This window comes from Arachis hypogaea, chromosome 1 (assembly GCF_003086295.3).
Source record: "Arachis hypogaea cultivar Tifrunner chromosome 1, arahy.Tifrunner.gnm2.J5K5, whole genome shotgun sequence".
Classification (NCBI taxonomy): domain Eukaryota; kingdom Viridiplantae; phylum Streptophyta; class Magnoliopsida; order Fabales; family Fabaceae; genus Arachis; species Arachis hypogaea.
Genome location: NC_092036.1, coordinates 10,290,941 through 10,308,364, shown reverse-complemented (window position 1 = coordinate 10,308,364; position 17,424 = coordinate 10,290,941). Strand labels below are relative to the sequence as shown.

The following is a 17,424-nucleotide window of genomic DNA, read 5'->3' as shown; positions in this document are numbered from 1 at the left end:
GCAGAAGTGACGTAGCGAATAAGTGCCACGCTGGAAAATGGTAAACGTCGTCGTATTGGGTTTTGCCGCTAAACCCATTAATAGACGACACCGTTTCAAGTAAGCATTTACAAAACGTTCAAACCCCCTTCCCCCAATATTCAAAGATCACTTCGTCTTCTTCATCTTTTGCGAAATGAAAGCACCAAATCCTGGCATTCGTGAGCCCTGGCGTGGCTTTTTAGAGTGAAACAATTTGGAGTTCAGAGGAATCTGGTCATCGTTGGCTGAAGATCAGTGAAGGAAGGAGCAAAGATTCTGTGTGAAATCCCCTGTGACAGAGGTAGGCATGCAGTATATTAGATAGTCATGTTCTATTTTACATAATGGTAAGGTATCCATCATTATGAATTTTACATGGGAAATTGGTATAGATTGATGGAAAACCATGGATGCTATGTTAGTACTAGGGTTTTTGCATTGGATGGTGCGGGTAGGGGTTATCAGAATGCTCTATTTTCAAACCAAAAATATGGGCATTTCTATAATGGCATAGTGACTGAAGTAGTTGTTAGTTAGCAATTTTGGAATATGATCTGTTGTTGTTTCCTGATTCCATATTTTAGTAAAAATGTTGTATATTTTTTTCGATACAGATGGAGAAGTTGTTGGATATAATGTTCCATCATGGTGGAACGTTTAAGAAGAATGTTGATAGAAAGTTGGTTTACTCACCTGATAATAGAGCTTGCTTAGGAGATTTAGATGAGGATACACTTAATGTCTTCTTCGTCAGGAACTATTTCAAGGAGTTGGGATATGACAAGGTAGTTGAGTGCTGGTGGCTGATTCCGAAGAGGAGCTTGGAGGTTGGATTGAGAGATCTGACCACTGATGATGAATTAAGGGAGATGTGCTTCTATGCACAGAAGAATGATGGAGTAGTCGATGTTTATTTTGAACATGGAGTTTCGACACCTGAACTGATAGAGGGGAAAGAAGCTGTTCTGTGTCTGGATTATATTCCACAAGAGAATCCTGGTGGTGACTTAAACAAGAAGAACACCCCTGATGATACCTTAAATGAAATACCACATGACAAATGCGATCCTGACCTAGTTCCTCCTACTCCAATCCCCATTCCAAACAGTCCAATTGCAATCCCAGTTCCTGCTAACACCCCCACCACAAGACCTATCCATGAGGACACCAAGTCCATGGCTGATCATGAGAACCCCAAACTACATCATATACCCAACCCAAAATCTACTACAAAGCCCAATACAACTCTAACTGTTAAGCAGAATCAAAAACCCAAGCAGAACCAAAAGCTCAAGAAAACTCAACCAAAGCCCAAGCCCAAGTTTACTTCAAAAATCAAGCCCAAAATTTAACCCGCCTAAAAGAATCACAAGATCTCAGGGAAGGGGACATTGGAGTGCTAACAAAGGGAAACAAACTTTTCATGTGGATTTAACTGCAAACAGATCAAGCAGTGATGAAGGGAGTTCAGAGGATGACTCTTATGTCCCTATGCAGGAGGCCAGCTCTAGTAGTGATGATGAGTTGGTTACAGAACCAATTAGGAAAGAGGTCAAGAAGGTTCATAAGGCCTTAGCCATGGCCAAAGGAAAGGAAAAGATGTATAAGGACACTATTATGCAAGATGATGATGCAAATGCAGCAGACCTATCTGATGTAGAAGTGGACCTTGGTTTTTTAGAAAGTCCAGGAGACAGATTGATGTATGATGCTCTTGACCCGGGTGCAGAATCTGATGGTGCCAACTTGTGGCACTCAGATGAGATGAAGACTCCTCCTAATTCTGAAGATGAATTGGAATCTGATGGAGAATTGGATGAATTTCCAATCTTCCAGGAAGGCCAGAGATTTGGTGAGTTGCAACTGCAAGTTGGAATGAAGTTTAATACTAAACAAGACTTCAGGGATGCTGTGCGAGAGTTTACTATTCAGGAGGGTAGGAGGATTAAGTTTGTAAAGAATGACAATGTGAGGTGTAGGACAATGTGCCAGGTAGAAGAGTGCTCATGGGTTGTTTATGCCTCAAGGGATCATAAGGACTCTTGCTGGCAAATCAAGACTTTTTATGACGATCATACATGTCTGAGAGAGAATTCTAATAGGGCTGCAAACAGAGCTTGACTGGCAAGTAAGTTGGTCAAAAAGGTTAGAAAGTACCCAAATTTCAAGCAATGTGAGGCTGCAACATACTTTAAGTCAAAGTGTGATCTCATATTGCATAGGAATTTATTAGCCCGAGCCTTGGCTAATGCAAGAAATGTTGTCTACGGAGATGAAAAGGCACAGTATGCCTTGTTAAGGAATTATGTTGAAACATTGCTAAAGACCAATCAGGGATCCACTGTAAAGATTGGGGTTACTCCACTGCCTGACGGCCAAGTTATGTTTGATAAAATGTACATCTGCCTGAGTGGTTGCAAGAACAGGTTTAAAGCTGGGTGTCGACCTTTAATCGGCCTCGATGGTGCATTTCTAAAGACCCAGATTGGTGGGCAGATATTATCAGCTGTCCCACAAGATGCAAATCACCACATCTATGTGGTTGCTTGGGCTATAGTCAACATTGAAAACAAGGAAAACTGGAAATGATTTTTGGAGTTACTCCACGATGATTTAGGAGACTATAAGGCTAACGGGTGGTGTTTCATTTATGATATGCAGAAGGTTAGACAGTTTATGTTGTAAACAAAATGTATATCTGTTTATTGTATAAACTATTTGGTTCTATGTCTTAATTGGTATGGATAATTGCATCTTGCTGATTTCACTTGTTATGATGGATGGTTTGGTTATGTAGGTTGTTTGGTTATTTAGGTAGTCTGAATATTTAGGTACTTGGTTATTTAAGTAGTTTGATTATTTAGGTAGTTTGATTATTTTGGGTGATTGGTTATTGATGATGTTTGGTTATTTAGGTAGTCTGAATATTTAGGTACTTTGGTTATTTAAGTAGTTTGATTATTTAGGGTGATTGGTTATTAATGATGTTTGGTTATTTTGGGTGTTTGGTGTCTGCTATATCTTTCTATCAATTGCAGGGGTTGATTTCGGCTGTGGAGGAGGTCATGCCACAGGTCCACCATCATTTTTGTGTATGGCACCTGTGGCAAAATTTCAACAAACAGTGGAAGGATCTTGAGCTGCGGAGACTCTTTTGGGATGCTGCAAAGTCAACCACCTTCCAAGATTTTATTGGCAACATGAACAAGATCAAAAGAGTCAATGAGGAAGCATGGACATACCATAACAAGTGGCCTAGGCATTCATGGACGAAGTCTCAATTTAGCCACAGGCCAAAGTTGGATAATATATGCAACAACGCATGTGAGGTCTTCAACGCAAGGATCAAAGAGGCTAGGAGCAAGCCAATCATCACACTGTTTGAAGAGGTAAGGATGTTCGTTATGAGGTCGATTGCAAGGAACAAGATAAAGTTGAACAACCACGTTGGAAAACTTCCTCCAGTTATTCAGAGCCGGTTAGAAAAGGTAAGGAAAGAGTCAAAGAACTAAGTTCCTATATGGACTGGGGATGAAGCCTATGAAAAGTTTGAGGTCCATGGACAACCAACAAACATGGTTGTCGATCTAGGCAAAAGACTTTGCACCTGCCAGTTCTGGATGTTAACAGGTAACTTTTGTTACATTTACATTATATTTATTTTCATTATATTTTTTCATTTACATTATCGTTATATTCATTTTAGGTTGTTTTTACTTGAACTATTAATTAACATAGTCTGGACTTGAACTGCCTTTTGTTTGATGTGCTGTAGGCATTTCCTGTGTTCATGCTTGTGCTGCTCTTGCACGGGTGAACAAGAGACCAGAGGATTTCTGTCACCCCTTGGTCATAATGGATTCATATAGGAAGTCCTATGAACATTACATCAATCCTCTCCCGGGTCAATCCATGTGGGAAAAATCAGCATATAGTCAGCCCTAGGCTCCAAACATCAAACGGAAATCAGGAAAACTCACAACTAAAAGAAGAAAGGACGTTGATGAGGGTACTAGTGTAAACAAGAAAGCTAAGCAGAGTGTTACCCTAAAGAGACAGCTCAAGCCATTCACATGCACATATTATGGTGTAAAGGGCCACACCAAGAAGGGAGGTAAACAGAAGAGAGCTGATGAGCTTGCTGCTGCTCTTGCAGCTGCAGCAGCTACTGTGGTAGCTTCCAAAGCCAAAGCTACTCCTACTGAGAGTACACCTGCAGCTGAAGCAAGCAACACTGTCACTCCGGGACCCCCAGCGGCTGACATTCCACCACCAGTGTCTGCACCGCAAGCTGAAGAGGTTGAATTATCCCAACCAAGCTATGGTGGAACACAAGATGAGGTATAAAATATCCCAACACATTTGTTGTTTACTTCCTAGATTTAACTCTCCTTTTCACACTAACTCATACAAATTATCACACTTTACGCAGGCACCACCACCAACAACAACAAGTCCACCTAAATTACCAACCAAATGGAGGACCTCACCACAACCAGTAACTACTTCTGTCGATCCCATACAAGGAGCAAGTGCAGCCACATCTTCAAGGATGGCAAGGTTCATGAAGTTTGTTCCAACACCACAGTTCAAGGCACCAAGGAAGAAAAACCCTTGATTTTGAATATCCTAGCACCTGATTTCAGAATATATATGGGATTTGCGCATTGGTTGATTTTTTGGGATTTTTGTTATTTCTCTAAAGGAATGGCTCTTAGCTAGACTGTATGGTTTATTTTGATTGTCTGGTAGTAAATACATTAGCAGAGTTTAAACTCGAAGGTAGCTGTTTCAGTTTGTTTATCCTTATGTGGTCAACTGATACTGTGTTACATTGACAATGTCTTGTTTATAATCTACAAATACTATTATCAATTTACCTCTTCTATTCATTCAGTTTGGATTCTATTTTTGTAAAATCTATCTACAAATAACCCACCAATAAGCTAAACAGTTCCCATACATTCATTAACAAATGCTTTCAAATACAGTTCTTACATTTTTACCATCACAACTAAAACAACAACTAACAGAGAAAAAAACAGCAATCCTAACATTTGTATCATATATTTCTGGATCCTTAACTCAGCCTCCAAATTGCCAATCCTCAAAGCAAGACTGACGCTCACTTCTTTATTGTTGTATGCCACAGTGTTTTCCAAATTTCCTTTATCATCTTCTACAATGTCTGTCCATCGAAAGAACCCACACCATCTTCTTCCACTACTCTGTGAACATGAAATTTAACAGTTACCATCAAAATAGTCAACAAATCTTCAGGAAACACTCACGTTGTAATTCGGACATCCAAAGAAGGGCTTATTTGGGTGGGTTTCCGTTCTAAACCATCGGAGAACAAGACGTTTTCCACTCCCACACCGCTCTGGTACTCGCGTGCCTCTGATCTAACTTGGCCTCCTCGTGGTTGATCGCATAGAACTTCCCTCTCCTTTATCTGCACGTCCAACCATCATCCAACCAGCAAAGCAATGGGTATGAGAATGAGTAGGGAAGAAGAAGAAGAAGAAGAAGAAGAAGAAGAAGAAGAAGTGATGCGCTACTTCTGAGTTAGGGTTTAAAAAGGGATTAGGGACCAAATTGGGACATAAACTTTCATTTGCCACATCAACCAACCATTTGACACTCCAGCGTGGCACTCATTCGCCACGTCACTCCCGCCGGCAAGGAATATGACCGGAAAATATGAGGGGGACCACATTGAAGCATTTTTTCCAATCTAGAGGACTTAATTAGTGCAATTAGGAAATTAGGGACTAAATCGATGCATTTTGTGAATCTCAGGGACCACTTTAGGGTAATATTCGTATTGTGTTAATTTTCTTCTTGTAAATTTTTCATAATAAAAAATAATTTTATAACAAATTGTACCTTTTTTTTTAGAAACTTCCAATCTTTTGTGCATCAATGCAATGTCATTGATGGGAATAAAAATCAATTTAGTTTCTTGTTGTGACTAATCTATACCTTATCGTATTACATGGATAGCAGATGATGAAATTTATTTAATAAGATGATGGTCTGAATTTATACGGATTCTAAAAGTTTGAACTGATAATATTATTTCAGTTAGTTATCGTTATGAGAATAACTCTAATCTATATTGTCTAAGGCCTATAATAGCTTAAATATTATTTAAATAGTTTAGTTATAAGATTAGCATTTGATTAGATTAGTTTTAGAGAAATTTGAATTATTACCTTAATTTATACTGCTATAATTTGTTGTTATGTTATTTTTAAAAATTTTAATATAATTTTTTTAGTTTATAATTTTATTTTATTTTTATTGACTCCCAATATAACTAAGAAAAAAAATAAAATAATTAAGTTAAAAAACTGCTAAAATAATACTTTTGAATTATTACTCAAACTAAAACTAAATCTTGTACGTATAATACTATTAGTTGTATTAAAAAATGTTATTGACGTTGTATAAAATAGTTAATAATTAAGGTTAAAATTTATCAACAACTGTAAGATTAAGAATTTTAGTTGTCCAATATGATATATTTAGTTGGCTTAAAATTTTATTAACTTATAATTAATAAGATCATTGGGTTAAAATTTAGTTATCGAATAATATGTATTTTGATATATAAGAACATAATCATGGGTATGAAAAACTAAGTTGATAACTATAATTAAGGACTATAATTAATATATATAAAATTAATTTAGCATTAATTAAAATTTTATTTTTTCTATTTTAAAGGATATATCAGTCTTATCATTAATTTATTATTAATATTAAATGAATACACAATTATAATTGGCAATACTTTACGTAATTATAATATTTTTTATAATAATTATTATTATTTCTATTATACTACTTTTGCATGAATGCATTATTAAAAGAAAATTATTATATATTAATTAAATTATTTACTAATTATACATAATTAAAATTATTTATTTTATTATACAAAGTGATAATTAATTAGTCTAATTTTTTATTAGACAAAATCAATTAGCATATGTCTTTAATAGTGATTTATGAAAATTATAACTTTACGCATACAATGATATTGATAATAAAAAATAAAAATATTATTAAATTATTGTAGTCTTAAAAATAATCATATATATATATATATATATATATATATATATATATATATAATAAGAAAATATTAATAATTATTTAAACAAAGTAAATATACCTAGATAATCTGTTTTATGTACACTGAAAAAATTATTAACCTATAATAAATAGGATTATCGATGTAAACTTACTACAATAATTTAGAACTCTAGCGGTCATTTCTTAAAAGCGGTTAAATAGAACTGTTGTTGCTATTACCCCTTTTTTTTATATACTGGCGGTATAAAGCAACTGCCTTTAAGCACAAATCCGACGGCGGTTATTACGTTTGCTCCACGGTGGTTTAAGAAATTCACGCTATTACCCGCTTAACTCGTTTAATTCTTTATTACAATTCCAAGTGACATATTTCATTAATCATTGTATGGGTAAAAAATGTTAATGTTGCAAGTGTGAGGAGTGTATAAAATTAGTCCTACATCAAAGAAAACAAGGAAGAGTAAGGAGTTGATAAGATGAAAGACCCATTAAATTATTATTTTAAGGTTTTGAGTTGGATGTGGTGTCTTCTCATCTTATGTTCTCTCACTTGATTCCTCCCTAAAATCTTTCCGATGGTCGAGAGCTCTCCCCACGGTGACCCAACAAGTGGTATCAAAGCCGATGGTTAATCGGTCTGGTGGTTTTAAGGGGTATTCAAAGTGAAGTATCGAAAGTCTTCCTGGCAAAGGTGGTCCGGGTGGCGTGTCCCGCGATATTTTGCGGCGGTGTGATGAACAAATACTCGTGGTAGAGAAGCTAGAAAGAGGAGGAGTTGATGCTTGATGTGAAGGCTCACACTTGAGGGAGAGATTGTTAATGTTGCAAGTGTGAGCAATGTATGAAGTTAGTCCTACATCAAAGAAAGCAAGGAAGAGTGAGGAGTTGATAAGATGAGAAACCCATTAACTTGCTACCTTAAGGTTTTGTGTTGGATGTGGTGTCTTCTCATCTTATATTCTCTCACTTGATTCCTCCCCAAAATTTCCTCGATGGTCGAGAGCTTTCCCCATGGTGGCCCAACAAAAAAGTGTCACATGACTTCTACCACTGCAAACAACGAGGTAAATATTATATCTTCTTTTTTGTCTGAATCTTTTATTGTCAATGATTTAGTAAACAATGATTTAATTATTGTTGTTCATTATCCTAATTTGTGCGAATGTTTATGCCTATTAATGTTAAACTTAAATTCTTAATTAGACTGATCATATGGTGGATGCATATGAATAACCACAAAGCAAACTCTCATAACTTGTTTTAATATAGATTTGCATGCTCTTATTTGCTATTCATGTTTTCCTTGTGCAAAATTTGTTATTCTGGAATCATAGCACTTGAAGCTTGTTATGTGAGTTTCTCTCTACTTGGACACAACTTCTGGTTATGTCTTTTTGTACTACTTATAACTTATTTGTTCATAGGTTATGTTATTATTGCCACTTAAGCAAAAAAGTCTTTATTTAGTAAAATAATTGGTGGATACTACAATGAAGATGGCAAAAATATCTTCTCATGAAGATGCTTTAGTTAAAAGTGTGGTTTATTTATTTAGCCACACTTTAAACAAAAACAACACATTTATAAATATCAAAATCTAACCATACAATCCATCATCCAAAGGTCAAAAAGAAATATACTCATATGAAGACAATTATGCCATCTTCATTGTAGTATCCACCAAAATAATTTGTTGGTTTTTGTTTTATTTTAACATATTTTAATTTATTTTCAATTCTAGGTTGCAGAATCATTAGTGGAGACAAGGCCATTTTTTACTATTCCATGAAGTGATTGTAGACTTTTATGATTGAAGTGACTGAAAATTTTTATGATCAAAATAATTGCTTATTTTAGATTTTTAATATAGTTAAATATTAGAAACAGAACACTTTTCTAATTCAATTTTAGGATTGTTTTATTTGAATTTTACAATGTTCATATTATTTTAGCAGATTCTTTTACTTTATTTTAAGGTGTAGATTTTAATGTTGTAGTAGTTATATATATATATATATATATATATATATATATATATATATATATATATATATATATATATATATATATATATATATTAGGATCAAAGCATTAGGACATATAAATTTGTTTATTAAAAAAAAACACATCCTGCAAGTATTGCAACGGTTAAAAAATGCCATGAAAATTAGCTTTAATTTTTGTTAGTATTTTTGCGACGGTTCAAAACCGTTGCAGCCGTTCAACGTAAACTTTCAAAATCGTGTTTTGCGACGGTTGCCTAAACCGCCACCAAACATCTGTGCTTCATGCTTCAAGTACATTGTGGCGGTTTAAAACCGCCGCGACAGTTATTCTAGCGGTTCTTTAAAACTGCCGTCGCTGCTGTGCTGACGGTTGACCTGATCGCGCTCTGGATATTGCCGCGACTTGAACATAGCGGCGGTTTAAACTACCACGAACCACCCAAAAAACTGTCGTCGCTTCTCTATTTTGTTGTAGTGAATTTAGTTATCCAATAATATATATTTAGATATAAAAAAATTATCATAGCTATAAAAAATAAGTTAATAGCTATGATTGATGACGGTACTATAATCAATATATATCAAATTAATTTAATATTAATTAAAATTTTGTTTTTTAATTTTAAAACAAATAATCCTATCATTACTATTATTATTATTGTTATTATTATTATTATTAAATAAATATACAATTTTAATTAACATTATTTTAGTTAATTATAATATTATTTATAATTATTGTTATTCCTATTATACCACTATTTTCATGAATACATTATTAAAAAAAATTTATTATATATTAATTAGATTACTCATTAATATCCATAATTAAAATTATTTGTTTTTATCATATACTTTTAAAATAATAATTAATTAATTTTTTATTAGACATAATTAATTAGCATACAAGTTCAGGTCTTTATAAATAATTTTATGAAAATTATCATGATTTATGAAAATTAGACGTACAATAATGTTAATAATAAAAAATATTAAATGATTGTAGGCTAAAAATTAATCATATACATACATACCAACATATACGTATATGGAAACTATTAATTAATTAATTAAAAAATATATATATATATATTTTTATAAATAATTATAATAAAAAAATAATTAATATATGTCACTTAAATATATTTAAATATAATTAATATATATATATATATGTGAAAATATTTAGAAATATTTAAATAAAATAAATATATTCTAAAAATATAAAAATTATTAATTAAACAATTAACATAAATAAAGAAATTATTAATTAAAAAATTATTGTAGATTTTTAATTTTACAAATCAATCGCGTATAATTATAATGATTAATTCGAAAAATCGATAATCAAATTAATTTAGCATTACATGATTGTAAATTTTTATATTTGAGGTGTATATTTTTTTTAATAATTATTATGACTAGTAGATTATATTTTAATATTGAGTTTAATATATTATTAAATATAATTTTTTAAAATTATTTATTTATATTTTTTGTCCTTTTATTTTATCTTAATTTCTTTACAGATATAATCTTATTAAGAATTTTAAGGTAATATTTGAACATAAAATTTAAAAACTTAAAGATAGGATAAGATATATATAATCTATAGATATGCAATGATCGATGTTAGAGATATAAACTAAAATTTTGATTGTTTAAAAAAAATTACATACACACATTTTTTCATGAATAGAAAATAATAAATTTAATTTAATTTAAAGTTAAATATATTAAAGCATATTTTTTTATTAAAAATACTTTAGATATAAATAAAAGATTAATAATTTTCCGTACATCGGACGTTACATACACTAGTTTAATAGGAATGTGTCTCGTTGTATGTTGCTTACCAAAATACCAAGTCTGAAAAAAAATTTACAGTAAAATAACAAATAAATTTTTAAAGATTTATATTTTAGATAAATTAACATTTTAAAAAAATATCAATAAAATTTTTTATAATAATAAATGTAAATATATTATCTTTAGATTAACTTTTATGATTAAGATAAAAATTTTTAATTTAAATATAATTTGTTTATATCTGTATTTTTTTTAGAGATTAATCTATTTAAAATATAAATTTTAAAATTTTATTTATTATTTTATTCAAAAATTTAATATAAAACTAAAATATAATATTTTTAAATATATTATTTTTTATTATTTTATCTAAAATATGACAGTGTTTAATTGGGCCAAAAACAAAAGTTAGAAGGTTAAGTTTTAAGTTTTAAATTTTTTAATTTTTTAAACCACAAAAATTCAAAAGTTTGACTTTAATTTTTAAAATATTTTAATTTTTTTTAAATAAAAATTAGAGAGTCTAATTTAAATTTTTTTAAAAAAAATAAGAATTAAAGAATTTACTTTCAGTTTAAAAATAATTTAAATTTTTTAAAATAAAAATAAAAATATTCGATTACTGCCAAAAAATATTTTTAATATGGACAATATTTGTGATTTTGTGTGTTATGCCGTTCATCATAGTATGTTAGATCTTTAAATACGATAATCGGACTCCTATAAAGAATATTGTCCATCATCTTTAAAATATTACTCTCTATGTTTTGACAAATATCGTATTGAATTCTGCGAACGTTATAGTGCATGGAACCACAAATAAAAACAAATTCTCACACGCAAAACTTACCCCCTCATACGTATTTAATTTCGTATAATTTTATCGATGTGGTAATCACACCAACAATGCACTGAAACACTTCTCTCGCAACAAAGTAAAATAGTAACAAGCTTATATTTTTATAGGTAGAAGACCCACCTTACAAATTACGTGTTAGTATCACCTCGAATCAGTAACTGATACATCCAACACACAACATACGTATTATTTTCTATGCTCGCCACGTGTCCAACACGTTGGATACGTGTTGCACCTGATCACGACATGTGTCCATCACGCTTCATATGTGCTAAGTCAGCACGTGACCTATATGTTGGATCTATTATACTTGCAACATCTACTCACATGTATATAGGATTTTTTATTTTAATAAATAAATTAATTATAATAATTACCGAAATAAATAATTTTAAAATATTTACTGAAATAAATATCCATCTCTTATATTGTTTATAGTGTAAACGAGATAATTTTGCATGTATCTCGTTTACAGTGTAAATGAGATAAGACGGATAGATGCGAAAAGTGTATATCTCGTTTATAGTGTAAATAATTTATTTAATGGACAGTAACTACCCATTACTAGTTACCCATTACTATTTATACGTGATTTATTTAATATATTTATAACTATTTATTACTATTTACACGTGATTTATTTAATGGGCAGTAACTACCCATTACTAGTTACCCATTACTATTTATACGTTATTTATTTAATCGGGAATAACTATCCATTACTATTTACACGTGATTTATTAGATGGACATTACTACCCATTACTAGTTACCCATTGTTATTTACACGTCATTTATTTAATAGACAGTAACTACCCATCACTATTTATACGTGATTTATTTAATGAGCAGTAACTATCCATTACTAGTTACTCATTACTATTTACACGTGATTTATTTAATGGACAGTAACTATCTATTACTAGTTAATCCTTATCATTTAAAATAGATTAAAATTGACATATCTATTTTAATCTCTTCTATCCATCTTTTTATGTACTAATTGCATGACAAAAGTTTGGATTATTGATATTATTAATATTTTTTATTATTTTTAATTTTTTTTAAAAATACATATATCTCGTTTAAATATATTTCGTTTACACTGTAAACTAGATAAACATATGTCGCATACATCTATCTTATTTGTTGTGTATATTTCATTTACACTGTAAATCAAATAAACATGTGTCGCATACATCTATCTTATCTGTTTACAGAGTAAACAAGATATATGCAATATCTCGTTTACCGTATAAACTAAAAAGAGGAATATTTATTTCGATAAATATTTTTAAAATTATTTATTTTGGTAATTATTACATTTATTTAATTTATAAAAATAAAAAATCCCATGTATATACACCAAAAAACCTATTTCTAATAAAAATCCACATATTTTTTCCATGTAAGAAAAAAATGATCCGATTTCTGCACTCTATATCTTAAACGAGCTCCATTTGAGGTTAACACCAAAATCTCATTTTATTTTTTGGGTTGTAGTAAAATCCGTGGGTTTCACCGATTTGGAAGGCACAGCACGGAACCTTGGGAAAAGAGAAAGAAAGTCCAAAGTTTAGGTTAGCTTTTCTAAACACTCTCTCTTCCTCTTTTTTCTTATTTCATTCTTGTCAACGACACTCTCTTTCTGTCTTCTTCCACAGTAACTCTTAACATTTTTTTCATGGTCTAGCTTTTGGAATTTTTGTGCAAAAGTCTTAGAAATGAAATACTCATCATAGACACTATTTAAAGTTTGAAGCTTTACAACCTTTTAAAGATACCCACCAAAGCATTTGCAGCCATGCCACCCATAAAAAAATATAAAGATGGCTTTGGATTTTTTTTTTTGGAAGGGAATTTCAACAACCATTTTCCTGCCCAAACCTCTTTCCTTTGAAGTTATACATTACATACATAGATGTTCCTTCTAGGATGCTGATTTTATGTTTCCGGTAAGCTCTTTGTCTTAATTTCATATCAAATATAATGTATTTTTTTTGGAAAAAATAAAAATAAAAAATGAACTGGTTCTTTGAAACCCGCCAGTTCATCGGTTTTTTAAAAAATCTCCCAAATCAAACCGGGTTTCACTGGTTTTACGCCTTATCCGGTCTTGTAACTAACCTGAACCGACTTTGAGGTCGGATTACCGGTTTTCCGGTCTAACTGATTGAGTCAATTTAGTTTTTACAATTCTGTTTGTTTTAGAAGCCAGATCAAATCATGTTAATTAAAAGGAGAAAACAAAAAGTGACAAGTTTTTTTTTAGTATCCCGTTATGATCAAGAAAATCAATATCATAACCTACTTTCTTCTATTTCTATATAAACAGCATATTTGTTTGTATAATTTCGTAGTTTGGATCAAAGGGAATTGAATTGAATTAGCAAATTAGCAACAATGGCAAAGAGTTCAATGAAGCTAGCATTTTGGATCCTCTTGTTTGTTTGCATATCTGGTTAGTCTCTCTAATCTTTTCCTCTTCCTAAATATGGTTCCTATTATTTTACTTTTTGAGTTTAAATAATAGAATGAATTTCCTTCCCTTTATTTTTCAAATCTTTATTATGTTTAATTTTTTTAGACAAAAATAAAATAAAAGTTAAAGTAGAAGAGGGGAGAGAGTGAAATTAAAGAGAAAAATGATTGGTTGGAGAGTGGATAACAAGAAAAATATGTTTAAATAAATTTTCTACTTTTTGACATAATAATAATAATAATAATAATAATAATAATAATAATAATAATAATAATAATAATAATAAAAAGAAGTGTCTTATGTGATTGTTATTATTGTAATTGGACAGTGGAAGTAGCAAGAATTGAAGCAAGGGGACCCTTTGAATGTCCAAGGATGATAAATTGTGAGAGTGTGTGTCAAGGATTTCCCAGTTGCTGCATAAATGGAAAGTGCATTTGTCAGAAATGCCCTTCTCAGAAAACTGAAGATGATTATCAACCTCTACAGGACACTACTAAACCCAATTCTCAGTTAAATTAGGCCTTGTTTTTGTTCTTGTTCTCCTAATTGGTGATCATCTACTAGCTGGTTAACAGCATTAGTATTGTATGCTCTTTGATATCTTTTAATAAATAAATAAATAAATAATATTTACGGCTAATTTTTTTAGCAATGGAGACTTAGTATGTGTTATGCGCAATTATGGTGCTATAACGTGTTTTTTATGGATATGGAGATGAATATTTTTTTTAATTAGAATTTGCAAATTGGAGGCCTAGTTTTTGTCAGCAATACCAAACCTAGGGTCCGATTATGGCGTGGTGAAGGTGATGAACAAATCGGAATTTAGGATACAAAATTTAGGGTCCAATTTACACATTTAAACATAAACCTGACCCTCACATTTGTATTTTTTTTTAAAAAAATTGAAAATCACAAATCTGATCCTCACATTTGTGCTCTCCACATGAAAAAAGAAAAATACATCAAGTCTCCACATTATTTGAAAAGGCAACACCAAAATAAAAAGCAAATATTTACTTGTGAAAAATAGTTGTGTGTATCTGTCAAATACTGATTTCCACATTTCCAAAATACCAAAATCTCTCTAACTTCACTACTAAATATTACAATCAATATCCGTATTATTAAGATTAAGAGTGATCATGCTATAATCACAAACTGAAGCACCAAATCACTATAAATAGTTTAGAAACTACACCAAATGACTATTTTGTATAGTAAATTGGTTTTAAACTGGTTAATAATATGGTGGACCAATTTAAATTAGTTTATATAGGGAAAAAAAACTAGTTTAGCATTTGAAAAATTGGTTTTAACTTTTAACCACTAATACCCTCACTTTGAGAATGTTTACTATCTGCAACTAAAAGTTTATGGCTCTTTCCATCCACGCTTATAATACTAGAACCTGGAGCCTTGGTTATTCCTTTCTTCTTCATCTGTCATCGGATTGAAAAGCCTACAACCTTCGTCGACCAAGCCAGAATGGCAGCAAGCTGTGAAAATGGCCAAAAATATGACCTCATTAGACCTCGTGCCGGATTCAATCAACTCCGCAAATTGTTTCAATGCTTCTTGAATTCTTGTCCACGTCCATTTATTGCATTCTGCGCCATCTCTATACATCCTGTTTGATTTGGCTTCCATCAATGTATTCATGGACCCATCTGCGACAATCAAAACCTGATGCCTGCATTTCATAGAACATGTCAAGTGATTCGTTCAGATTTCGGAAATTGGCATTGCACCAATCCACCTATCATACTAGTCTAAGAAACAATGTCCTTCTTAGACATTTCATCAAACACTTGCCTTGCATCTTCAACAGACTCACCCTTCATACAGATATCCATCACAGCATTGCCTAACTCTAACCGACCCAGTTTCGCACAAGCCCCGAGCATGCTAACAATAGTTGCCACATTAAGCTCAACATTCATTCTCAAAAACAATGCAAGGGCTTCTTCAAACAACCAGCCTTCACATTCCCAGATATCAAACCAGTCTAACTGTCTAAGACACCACATCTCTCATAGGCATTTCATCAAACACCTTGCAAGCACTGTACTTGTTTCAATTTGCTTCAAGCTCCAATCAAATTGCTTCAAGTAATTGCAGCGGTAATGAACCTCAGTGACATGATTACTGATAAAGTTTGAAACTTTGGAGATAAGTCACTGGAAACAAGGGCAGAGATCAATAATTGTGCATGGATTTGCTTGAAGGATCTCAAATAAAATTCGATCATATATTTTTGATCCTCCAATAACATATACAGCATATTCAACTGTTTCAGCTTTTTTTTGGTGTACACTGTTTCAGCATTTTGGATCAACCCACTATGTATTGGGCTTATTATAATGATCTTATTGGATATATTATTGGGCTTATCAATTAGTTCCATCTTCTAGAGGCCCATTTATTTTCAATGCTATATATTTAAAAAAATAATAAACTATTATTTCTATCCACGAAAACTAAAAATGCTGACATATTTATCCATAGAACAAAAAAAATATAATTTATACTTATGAAATATGGTTCCAAATAATAAAATTATTCAAATACTAAAAAATTACCTAAAATTTTTAATTACCCTTATCTTTATCACCATTTTTCTAATCTCAAATTTCACCACCACCCCCTTCACCCAACCACCCAAATGGAAGAGTTTCTAACTGTAATGCCCTTCACTCAACCACCCAAATAGAAGAGTTTTTAACCATAACCCTCTTCACCACTCCCTATCCCTTCTAATCTCAAATTCCACCCCCACCCCCTTCACTCAGCAACCTTAAATGGAAGAATTTCTAACTCTAACCCTCTTTACCCAGCCACCACCCGTGTCCCTCCAAAACTCATACATAGGGACATTATACACACACCTCCACCCGAGGAAGAAAAAGAGCTGGTAACGTGGGGACTCGCCGTCGCTATTGCATCATCGTCGTCGTTATTGAGGGAGCCCGAAGAGGAGATGCGAGCTAGAACCGAGGAAGGGGGAGCTGTCGCCGCCGTCGCGCCTTGCTGCTGCAGGCTCCGTCGTGTCTATTGCCTCCATTGATTGAGTCCGTCGCTGTCGTTGTCGCTGGTCTAGAAGGAAGAGAGAGCGTAAGAGATCGGAAAAGGAGGAGAAAG

At 31.9% G+C, this 17,424-nt stretch overlaps 1 protein-coding gene and 1 long non-coding RNA gene across 3 annotated transcripts; one reads left to right on the top strand and one right to left on the bottom strand.

Annotated features, from left to right (window-relative positions):
- The first annotated feature begins 13,438 nt into the window (after positions 1-13,438).
- Positions 13,439-14,920, top strand: LOC112720113 (uncharacterized). 2 transcript variants are annotated; one of them, XR_003162147.3, is made up of 3 exons: positions 13,439-13,753; positions 14,159-14,259; positions 14,609-14,920. It is a non-coding gene; the product is annotated as an uncharacterized lncRNA (long non-coding RNA). The 2 variants fall into 2 exon arrangements; XR_011880440.1 differs by having other exon boundaries at positions 14,134-14,259.
- Positions 14,921-15,316: 396 nt separating this feature from the next.
- On the bottom strand, positions 15,317-16,562 carry LOC112795944 (pentatricopeptide repeat-containing protein At5g56310-like). The gene is made up of 2 exons (XM_025838169.3): positions 16,099-16,562; positions 15,317-15,976 (listed from the first exon to the last, which is right to left on the bottom strand). Exons 1-2 carry the CDS (start codon positions 16,311-16,313, stop codon positions 15,688-15,690), a joined length of 504 nt encoding a protein of 167 aa, XP_025693954.1. The 5' UTR covers positions 16,314-16,562; the 3' UTR covers positions 15,317-15,687.
- Positions 16,563-17,424: the final 862 nt, after the last annotated feature.

What these genes read in the sequence shown, in the direction of transcription:
- LOC112795944 (XM_025838169.3), bottom strand. Translation starts at nt 16,313, where the DNA reads ATGTGGTGTCTTAGACAGTTAGACTGGTTTGATATCTGGGAATGTGAA. An exon ending in GAGTCTGTTGAAGATGCAAG is followed by an intron (nt 15,977 to 16,098) that starts GCAAGTGTTTGA and finishes TATGAAATGCAG; the next exon opens with GCATCAGGTTTTGATTGTCG.